Source organism: Lingula anatina, chromosome 1 (genome assembly GCF_051362555.1).
Source record: "Lingula anatina isolate TDL-2025a chromosome 1, LinAna3.0, whole genome shotgun sequence".
Lineage (NCBI taxonomy): Eukaryota > Metazoa > Brachiopoda > Lingulata > Lingulida > Lingulidae > Lingula > Lingula anatina.
The window spans coordinates 15,191,883-15,203,419 of record NC_141767.1 but is presented as its reverse complement, the minus strand read 5'-3'; the positions used below and the strand labels follow the sequence as shown (position 1 = coordinate 15,203,419).

Genomic DNA, 11,537 nt, shown 5'->3' with positions numbered 1-11,537 from the left:
ATTTAAAAGTGTACAACAATTTGGGCTGAACTTCTTTAGTAATAGTGGGGTCAATGTAACCTGTCTAGGCCTTGGTACCAAATGTGTAAATGCCCCTTTGAGCAAAAACCGAAATTAAACATTTTCATGACATCCAACAGAAAATACCAATTTTTTTTTCAAGGGGACATTTTGTTGAATAAATACATCTACAATTTGAACAATAACAAATACTAATGGAAGATTCATAAAAATGTATTTAAAATAATATCCTTACAGTCTATTACACAAACTGTACAAACATTTATGTTTGGCAATGACTTTGGCTGTTGCCAATTTACAAAATAAATAATTCGGATCAGTTCAACGAATTATAACACTTTGATGTACTGTACAAGAATTTTAACATGTCATCCATGCTAAAAAAAATCCTCACTGCAGAGAATGCACCTATAATGTACATTGCAACATCTGTCAAGGACACATATTCAATAAATTTCCCCATTTTAATGGCTGAAATAAGCCCGTGTACTGTTACATTCTGCACTCCATGGTATTCTACAACAATGAATGAGTAGCATTTGTCTCTCAAAGAGGAGTATACTATATTTGAATAAGAAATTAAGGTGCACCATACCGATAATCATTTAACTATTTGGAGCCATAAGCATGATGTATTCTTACCAAGCATAGTTGCACGATACAGAGTATTTGTATAAAAGGCAGGAACTACATCACTTACCAAAATTTCCCCAGAAATATTAGTCTCTTATTTTAAGGCGAATGGAATAATCCTGCAGATAACATCTTTCCGGATAAGCATGTGACCCCATAGGATTTTTTTCTTATAAATGTTTGAATTTCTAAACTGGAGAACAAGCACCCATAGTAAAGTTTTAAAGTTTTGCAAAAGGTCACAAATTGAAGTGTGACCACACTGTGCTTTATTTCATTTTTCAATACATCAGAAACAGAATTTGGAGGAAAAACCCAAAAGTTCAAATCAGTGTCATTACTTTGTGCAGTAAATCAGATGTACACTAGCATGGTAAATATTGGGGCCTTCAATATCATTATCTGTACATGCAAATGGGTACAGTAAGCTTTTGTTCTTACTTACTCAATAAATTATGTGAGATTTGCCTCAAATATACAGAGAAAATATAACGTTAAACTTGAATGGGATTATTTAAAACTTTCAGACTTTCGAACATTTATATACACCGGTTTGCACAACAAACCATATTTACACAGCTAATACACTATAAAAATTTCACAAAATAATTTACATGGTTTACATATTATGTACTTAATAAATAATACACATAATCATCATCACATTTTCCAGACTCAGATACCCAATAATTTACCCACACATTTAGAAGTGACAAGAACCATGTTATCACCTTAGAACCATGCAGCATTGAGACTATCCTCATATTTGTGTGGGCCTATGTTGTACACAAGTCATGGATTTCAATGTACTCCTGATGTCTTTAACCTCTGCTGACAATATTTTCTACCTGATATCATGGTAATGGTTGAGTTCAGAGATATAGCTGCCTGTAAGTTGTTAAACAAGTTCTCATATTCAAAGTCACTCCTGTATTATACCTTATAGTCATTTCAAGAGCAGTGAGGCGTAATTGCACTGGGTCCCAAATCTTTAGCTCGAGTTCATTTATGGGATTTTTTTTGATACTCAAGTTTTGAAATACCCATTTTCCTGGAACAATCTAAAAGTATGGACTTCCAGGACTACTAACACTGCTTGAACTGTTCTTAGATTCATCGTCTGAACTGTCAGAACTATCACTGTCAGAACTGTCACTGCTACTGCTGCTACTACTGCTACTATCATCAGAGCTACTTGAGGAGCTGGCGTTATCTTTCTTGTCTTTCTCTAAAGGAGCATCACTATTGTTGGTTGTATTTATTTCACTAGCACCTGAAATGTCATGCTTTTCCTGGTCTTTTTCCTGGTTTTTGACTAGCACTGAATCAGATGGTTTCTCACCTGCTGGGGCAGGATTTTCAGCCTTTTGTTTTTTCTCATCCTCATCATCATCACTACTGTCACTACTGCTGCTGGAGCTGGAGCTCCGTTTCTTAGTTTTTTTCTTGGTTTTGTTGGCAGTGCTACTATCACTATCACTGTCACTATCTGACGAGTCACTGGAGGAATCACTGCTACTGCTAGAAGAGGAATCACTGTCACTTTGGGTTGTCTTGCTCTTATGTGCTATAGGTAAATCTGCCTTGTTTAATAAATACGAATTGTTATTGTTGAAGTTGAATAAGCTTTCACAATGTTCATTTTGCACTGTGTCATTCGCAACTGTATCAGTTGTTTGCACACTTTCATTCAATGTTTCTTGATCTTTCTTGTCATTCTGATCACTTGTTTTGTCATTTTCTTTTTGTGGTAAAAGCGCTGGTTGTAATACAAGTGGCCTGCTGTTTTCATCTATCACTTTGTCCATAATTTTACACAGTCTGAGATACTCTGAACGACATTCCTTGAATTCCCCTGATACATCTAAATCAGGGAGAATCACTCTCAAGAAATTGCACACTTTATCACACAACACATTGCAGCATTTTTCTGGTGCTTTGCATAAACCAACTGCAAGTTTGTTTGTCAAATGCCCACAGTGAATCTTTTGAAGGTCTGCTGTAATGTCAAAGCTCTGGCCAGTGACACACTTTCCAATATCTTCCATCAAGTCCTCTACATCATCACTTTCTGGGTTGAAGTCTCCAACATACTGAATGTCTGGGAATATTGTTAGCAAGAATTTGCAGATGTTTGATCTTAAAGTTAGTAGTTGTTGACAGTGGTCAACCAAATGGTCTTCCTTTCTTTTTTCAAGGACCTTGTCCTTGGATGTGAACACTTCATCATAATCACTGTCCGAGTCACTATAAATAGCTACTGGCTTCTTTTTAGGCAATCGCTTAAGTTTCACAGACTCTTCATTAGATTTCTCCTGTGCTGCAGTAGGCTTGGCAGCCATGCTTTTGGTTGGTGCTCTATTAGCAAAATTACGCTTTGTTGTCTTGGAAATAGCCCTCGCTTTTGATTTTGAATTGGACTTAGAAATAACTTTGCCTTCTTCCATTTGTGATTCTTTGTCTAAATCTGCCATTATGTCCTTTTTGGTAGCTGGGGTTATAGACGTTGTTGGCATAATAGATGATGTGTTCTTCTTTTCCTTTTTTTCATCAAATACTTTATCAATGAGGGCATCTATGTCCAGCCCAGACGACATGGCCCCACTATCTTCAAGTTCAAAGTCAAAGACACTATCTGAAAAGTTTTTAGATGCTGCAGGTGACAAGGTTTGTTTAGGAGAGGAAAAAGGTCTTCGTTGCCTCGGTGATGTGGATGTTCTTCTCTGCTTACCTGCCTGTTTCACTGAAGTTCTACTTTGTTTTGGTGACGCTATTTCATTATCACTTCGTTGCTGTGCTTTTCTTTTTGGTCCTGAAGGCTTTGTAGGTATTCTCTCCGGTGATTGACTAGTTATTGTTTCACTGTTTGTTCCTAACACTTTGGCGAATATATCATCAAAGTCATCAATATCTTTCTGTGGTTCATCTAAAAGATTTGTGATCTCTTTTTCCATTGCAGATTCCTCTGATGATGAAATTTTGCTGGTTTTCTTTTCTGGTTCTTGCTCAGATTTTGTAGTATTTTCCTTTCCTATAACTGGACTAAATGGAATATCAATAGAAGATTCAGTAACTGAAAAGACTTCACAGGCTAGAGAATTACTAACCATTTTTTCTGCACTAATCATTCCATTGCGAGGACTTTTTGATGCCTTTGTTTTCCGTGACCCTGGTTTCACTGGAACAAAATAGTCTTTTTCAGAGAATGATTTATTCAATTCTTCTCCCTGAGTGGAAGATTTGCGTGTTCTTAGTCTTTTACTTCCTAGGTCAACATCTCCAGTGTTTTCACAAAGTAAGGCAACATCACGTGAAACCCGCTTTCTGGATTTTTCTCTGTTCTTCTCACTGTTGGTTTTATCTGCTAAGCGAGGGCTCGGTCTAGTTTTCAGGTTAGATTTCTGTGGTAGGCCTACAGATACACTTTCTTGTCCAGATTTGGGTGTAGAGGTAAGAACCTCATCATCTTTAAACATAGTAAGAGTATCTGACAATTTGGTAGTGTCTTTTTCATCATCGTTTTCATCAAACACAAACACATCTGTCAATTTTGATTTTTGTTTCTCAATTTTTCTTCTTTCTGTCATTTTTGTCTTTCCTTTCTTTACAGGTTCTGTTGCCAGAGGCTCAGTTGTTTCCTTGTTAACTTCTTCCTCTTGTTTGGGGCTTTCATTTAAGAAGTCAAAGATATCATCTGGAATTGTACTGGTGTTCTTAGGAGTCTTATTCTTTAAAATTTTCTCCTTTTCAACAGGCATGGAAATATTGCTTTCAGTTGTCCTATCCAAGTCCTTGGATGAATTTTTACTTTTTGCATCCTTACTTTTAACTTTAGTTTTATCCATGACTTTGGGTAATGCACTTTTAGCTTTTGTAAATTTTTCATTTTCATTTCGTTGAACCAAGTCCCTTGGTGATGCAGCTTTAAGTTCTGTAGCCTTCTCATTTCCGTTTGATGTATTCAAGTCCTTAGATGATACATTTTCATTTAGTGCAACTTTTTCACCTTCACTTGTTTGATCGATGTCCTTTGTTGCAGCTTTTCTATTTTTAGTAACTTTTTCAACTTCTGAAGAGAAGGGCGATTTGCATTTTGTGACTTTCTCCACTTCTGTGGGTAATGAAGTTTTGTTTTTAGTAACTTTTTCAACTTCTGGAAATAAAGATTTATGTTTTGTGACTTTTTCCATTTCTGTGGGAACCGATTTTTTCTGTTTTGTAGCTTTTTTAGTTTCTATGGGTATGTTTTCCTCTTCTGGCTCACTGTCCTCACAATAAATAGACTCACCAGACATCAGTCTTGCCCTGGTTATGCGTTTAGAAGGAAGTTCATCCAAGGGCTCTTCTATCACACCAGAAGGCTTACGACTACGAGACTTTTGTTGAATCGTCTTTTTCGCACGTACTGGTTTCTTCTTTGATTTATTAGACCCCGTTTCACTTTCTGATAATTCATCTTCCACATTTGAGCTTTTGTCAATCAAATCAGATTCCAACGCAGAGGGTTCATCTTTCTCAACTGAGGTTTTCTGTTGCAAGAACCTCATAAATTCATTTTCAAATGGGTTAAATGCATCATGTGATTTGTTTGAATTTGGGCTGGTTAGGTTGGGACTGGTGAGAATTTCAGACTTAGTGAAAGGTGGAAGAGAGTCTGACACAGAGTTGGACACAGCTCTTACTGGAGAAGCTGATATTTCTGTCACTGCAGACATATCTGAATATTGCTCTTCAGTGCTAAACTGAACACCTGATTTTTCAGCCAAAGGTACATCTTTGTTCTCTGTGATGTCTATATCTGATTTGCTGTCCGACTTGGTCCTATTCCTTAAAACTTTCATTCGCTTCATTTGCTGTCTCGCTTTTGTTTTTGCCGCTCTACCCTGAGGCAGGACATCTTGAAGTGAGTTATCAGGAGAAAATGGTCCGTTCGTTTCAACAGTATTCTTCACCATGCTGGATCTCTGCATATTAAATTCATACTGAGGTGAAGACAGGTTGTGCGGTGTTCTGGAACTGAAGCTTGCAGAACTCTCCATACTCTTATCATCTATGGAGTCCAAACTACTCCTTGTTCCATTCATCTTATCCATTCCCCGGTTTCTCTTTATTTCAGGTTTCTTAGGTTGGACAACAGACACTTTCAGCACCTCATCATCACTGCTGTCACTACTGTCATTTTTGTTGGTAAATGTCAAGTTGATTTCTGGGAATTCATCCTCACTCAGATCAGAAAATGCAGCTTCTTCGGCCACTTTTTCTTCTGATTTTTTCAAGCCCAATTTTCCTGAAGGTTTTGACTTTTGACTGCTGTTAGTTGCTGGTCTATCAGACTGTGGGATATTGCCATTAATGAGATTCGTATTCATTGGAGGGTGAGCTTCAGGTATCATTAAACCTCCTGAGGCTTTGTGAGCACCAATAATGTCTGAGTGTAGGGCGGTTTGCTGTGGAGTTTGCATGGGGAGGAAAGGCAAATTTCCATGACCAAGAAGGTACTGTGCATGTAGAGCCACCAGATACTGTGCCTGGAAAGGATTCATTCCTTGCAAAGGGAGCTGGCTAAGAAGTTCCTGAGGTGGGATTCCTGGGTGTCCAAGCCAGGGTATCTTGCTCCCAGACAAAGCATTTATTGTTTTCTCTTGCTTCTGCTGTAGCTGTTGTGATGCATTTGTGACATGCATGAAGGGATGAAACTGCATCAAACCGGCCTCATTTAGGGGAAGCATAGGTTGCCATGGCACCTGCTTCTCTATTGGACTTGCAGCACCTACTCCATTTGCCATGTGTTTAGCTTTGTCTATAGGCGATGATGCTGACTTGAGTCTGGTATAATCATCCATGTGTCTCACTTCAGGGGAAACCTTTTCTTCAAGGAGATTCTCATTGCTACAAGGGATCTTATTTGGCTCTGCATCTTGTTGCATTTCACAGGGGTTACCTTTGGTTAACAGCAGGCCCGTCTTCTCATCAAGAGTGGGCACAGGCTCTGGCTCTGGAGAGGGACTTTTTGCAACTGGCTCCCAGAGTCGCCCCCAACCCTCAGGGGACAGTATCTTGTGTGACACTGATAGCTCAGCTGGTTTGGTGTTGACACTTTCCACCACACTCGGGGATTTTTCTTTATCTGCAACCGGGATACTCATATCAAGTGGTTTGTCCTTATCTGCTGACTCCATAGCAGCTTTCTCTTCAGCAGACACCTCTGGAATAGGTTTCCACTTACTGCTGTTCTTGTAGAACTCTACATCTTCTCGACTTGGCTGAGAAGTTGCGTTCTTCAACTGATCATCTACACCTTCCTCTATGCTGTTCTCTGCATTGTTTGCTATCTCTGCTGTAGACAACTCTGTTGTATGATTATATTCTATTGGCTTCTCTGCATCTACTTTTGAGACATCCTCACCTGCCATGTCCAACACTTTATGATTGTCACCATTTTGTATTTCATTTTCAACTGACGGTTTAGAGCCATCACTGACAGCTCCTTGACTAAGCTGCTCTTTGGGAAATGACTCACCCTTTGGAGATTCTGAATCTGTAGTTCCAGTTGTGTAATTACCATTCCCACTTCTGGAAATTCTAATTTTCAAGGGCAACATTGGCAGTTTCTTTTCAGGCAAAGAGTCAGAAACAACACTGCTCTTCTCTTCCACAGAAGGAGGACTACTTTCCTTCAAAGACTTGTTTAAACACTCAGTACGTTTTATCCTCAGTTTTATGCTTCCTCCTAATTTGGACTCGACCTGCCATGAATTGGCATTTGACTGGGCATCACCATTAGCAACATCTGGGTTATCTCCATTCATTGGAGGAGTCACATGACTTAAAGACTGTGCTTGAGTTTCTTTGGACTCAGAGGCACTTTGACTCAGCTGTATGCCAGGCAGTTCACTTTCTTGTACTAGAATGGGCTCCGAGTTTATTTGATGGGTGGGGTCAGTTGTCGGATTTTGGTTTCTCAGTGGATACCTTGCTGGGCTTTCTGTCCTCTGGGCACTTCTACCCCTGCCCCTCCCTCGCCCTCTGCCCCTCCCTCGCCCTCTCCCCCTACCACGCCCACGGCCATGAGGGAGAGAACTTAGAGGAGTTCCAAATCCAGATCTATAAAAAGAGTTTATCTGAGAAGCAGCTCCCAAAGACAACTTAGATGGTTGCTGTTGCTTTTGTTTCTGCCATGACTCGTATAAACTTCTAGGCGACTTATGCACCCTGATGGCACTCATAGGAGTCCCTGGGGATGGCACAGTGCCATTCAATCTGGGCTCTTTGAGATGCTCCAATTTTTCAGACCTATTCGACACACCACCAGGTCTACATAGTGTCACAAGAGGTTCATCATCAGATGGAGAATCAAATTCATAGGGATCGTGGACTGCAGGGGTTGTCACAGGTGGGACAATATCATTCTCTTTTTCAGTTTTTTTGTCATCAGCAACCTCTGGTGAGAGTTCATTTGACACAGTTTCACTGACAGGTTCTGCAAATCTCACTTTCCCATGACTTAGTTTCAGTTTCAGTATGATGCTGCCTGTTTTGTTGGGAAATGCTGAGCTTTGTTCATCAGTGCCATCACTACCTTTATCCAGTATTGATGAATTATTTAATTTTTGATCAGTAACTGGAAGCTCATTACTTTTTATGGTCTCTAAGGACTTGACTTGTGACCTGGTAACCCGCGCTGTCACTTCATCATCCTGACCAGAGTCTTTTTCCTGTTTTCGTAGTGAGCTACGTCTGTTTGGTGTTTCCTCATGAGAATGAACCACACTTTCAGCCTTTCTACTCCTGTAATTTCTTTTAGGTTTTTTAAGCTTCTCAGTATTCTCAACATTTCCCTGACAGCTTTCAACATCTGTCCGTACTATCTGATTTTGCACAATTTTTAACTTAGGTATGGCAGGTCTTTGTTCACTTTGTACAACTTCTTCTTCCTCTTTTTGCTCTGGTAATGGAAGCTTGAACCTGATTTTAATTCTATTCGAACCATTGTCAAGGCTCACAACCCTGAAGGTCTCTGAACTGTCTTCTGAATTAGGAAGCTTAGATCTCCATCTCCGTTTCCGTCGACAAATTTTCTTTTTAAATCGTGGCACCAAGTGATGTTGTCTGACTAAATGTAGATTCCTATAGGCTCTCCAACTGAAGACTTCATTGCAATGTTTACAACTATGACACCTTTGTGATGCATGCACCTCTTCGTGAATGTGCAGATGTTTATAGCAGAAGAATCTCCGAAGACAAATTGCACATTTGTACGGATGCTCACTAGGATGGTGGCACAGGTGCTGCAACAGTAAGTGGGACTGGGCAAATGTCTGAAATGAAAAAAATAATCTTAATATGGCAGAGAATTTAAAGTGCAATTGGTTTCCTAATCTAAAACCTCAAAAAGAAAAAAAAATTCATTGTAAAGACATACTTTGCTTCAATACAGGTCAAAGACCACTGGTTATAAAAGCATAGTTTTAATTTTCATCAAATAACTATTATTTTCCTGACATTATCTAAGTTGCAAATATAATAAAAAGATGAAAAATATTACCAAATTTTCACTTTTATCTTTTCAAAAACATTCAGTGGTAAGCAAAGGAAAAGACATGTTTTAACCATTATTTAAAATATAACCAATGATTGATAGAAAACAACTAATTCATCATATCCAGTCATTACCTTACAACATCTTGTGCACGTGAACATGGTTTGCCTTGTTGGATCTGCTATGGTGTGCTGTGTCTGACCACTACTGGTAGACTGCTTGTTCCACCTTGCAAAATGACGGTAAATGGGCTTCCCCATTTGGCATCAAAACTGAAAAGAAAATGGTCAATGATTTAAGCAACTGATATCAAATCAAGATATGTTGACTAAACATTCTTGAAGTTTTTGGGGAGTTTTGAACTCAAACATTAATTCCTCAAAAAATCATTAAAGGGATAATAACTCTTCATATGAGATCTATATCTCACAATAAAAAACATTGTGAACAACTCATAGAAATATAATATATTCTGTTGTACCACAAAAACAGCAGTTATAGCTATAATTCTGATATCTGAGCTTGTCTTTAGACCTCCATTGATGGCTATACTCTGTTATAATCTCTTAAGAGTTTACTCCAGGAAAATTAATTTTTTTGGCCAAAACTAAGAGTTACTATCCTTTTAATCATAGAAATAACTCATCCCAACTGAAGTTTTGTAAAAATCACCTTTGATCTTTTTGTTGTTTTTTTTTCATAATTGATGTTATTTCAAATAACATTTAATTAATATAACTATCCCACATTCCCAACATAAATTACCTATCAACTTCTGGTCATTGCTACTTTATGATACAAAGGCCAATTTATTCAATATTGTGTAACCAAAAAAGTTTAAGTTGTGTAAAATGTTTTTAAGAACTGATGAAAAACAAAACAATTAAAACTTTTTTCTGCTTTCTGTAAATATTAAATACTATTTTATTTGTTTATCTATAGCAAACAATCACATGCTTATACCACTTATTATGCAAACTAGCTATGTAAGTGTTTAAATTCATATAGTTATAACTTTTTGACCTATAACAAAAAAAAATTACATCTCTACCACGTTGAAATTACAAACACATAATGATGATATTCCATGATGTTATGAATGCAATGCTTTCTTATCACATAATAATCACTAGGTGCACACAATCACCCATACTTTGGTAATGAAGCATATTATCATAATGATTTAACTTGTGCACCCTACAGTGGGTCTTTTTACTTCTTATTCAAAAGTTGTATCTATGCATGAAATAATGACAATGAAGCTCAAAAGAACCATAGGACATAACTCAAAGTGAAGAACTCGACACAGTTATCTATGGTGACCTTCACATAGATAACATGTTCACAACAAGTTTGGACACAATTAGTTTCAGTCACTAAAAGTAAAAACTCACATGCCCCCCTGGACAGTAAAACCAAATATAATGGTCAAATAGCTCGCATATTGCCGATCTTGTGACATAACGGAACCTACTGAGTGAATGTCTACTGTGAGGGGAGAACAAGAAACTCTGCAGAAAGATATACCGGGCAATGCATTCGCACTAATTCGATTTTCATCTTCTATCTTGTCAGATTGTCATTTTAATGCGAAATAGGTCATAATACTTATCCCGTAAAAGTGATGTATCTGAATATTTCATACTTATCTTAGCAATTCAAGACGTGTTCTTACCTGCAAGACATCCGATTGCGATTAAATATTATTAAAGACAGTCGAAACAAATATTTGTAAAAAATTTGCCATCTTCCTTCTAGTGGCCGCCATGTCGAATGTAGTCCACAGGTGCTTGTTGATAAACAATATTATTGCGCGCTAGAAATGCCACGGTACATTTTTCATTGAAATGGCTGAAATACTACATAAAACAACAGAACAAGTGTCCGGTTATTTTTCATACAAGTGAAATTGTTTATCAAAGCCTTTAATATATTCTAATTGTAACAATAAGAGCACTATTTTGTATGTCGCATTAATTCATCAATTTCTTACCTACTTTTTGGTCACATGTCCAAGGGATTGGCGCACACATTTAAAACGCTAATACTTGGGATTTAATGCGCTGATTAGTAGTGGTGACGTTCTACATTGATTGCATTAAATGTATGGCTTCCAATGTGAAGCGACCTATATCTAAATATTGAACATGGACTGCGCAATGTGGCTTCTTTTTTATGCTTTGCAATCCGCTGATGGGTTTAAAATATCGGAGGCGATCTCTGTTGGAGCAGTAGTTATGGGCAATGGCAGCAGTTGGCATCGGCCACTTACGACTGATATTCCGATACAATACCCTTGTAGTATAAGTACAAATACAGTGACAAAACTTGGCTTTTTGATTGT

At 37.9% G+C, this 11,537-nt stretch overlaps 1 protein-coding gene across 1 annotated transcript; it reads right to left on the bottom strand.

Moving 5' to 3' along the window:
- Window positions 1–218: 218 nt before the first annotated feature.
- Window positions 219–11,010, bottom strand: LOC106163540 (uncharacterized). The gene is made up of 3 exons (XM_013541156.2): window positions 10,869–11,010; window positions 9,328–9,465; window positions 219–8,972 (listed from the first exon to the last, which is right to left on the bottom strand). The coding sequence occupies exons 2-3, from the start codon at window positions 9,451–9,453 to the stop codon at window positions 1,716–1,718; spliced, it is 7,383 nt and encodes a 2,460-aa protein (XP_013396610.2). The 5' UTR covers window positions 9,454–9,465; window positions 10,869–11,010; the 3' UTR covers window positions 219–1,715.
- Between the last annotated feature and the right edge of the window lie 527 nt (window positions 11,011–11,537).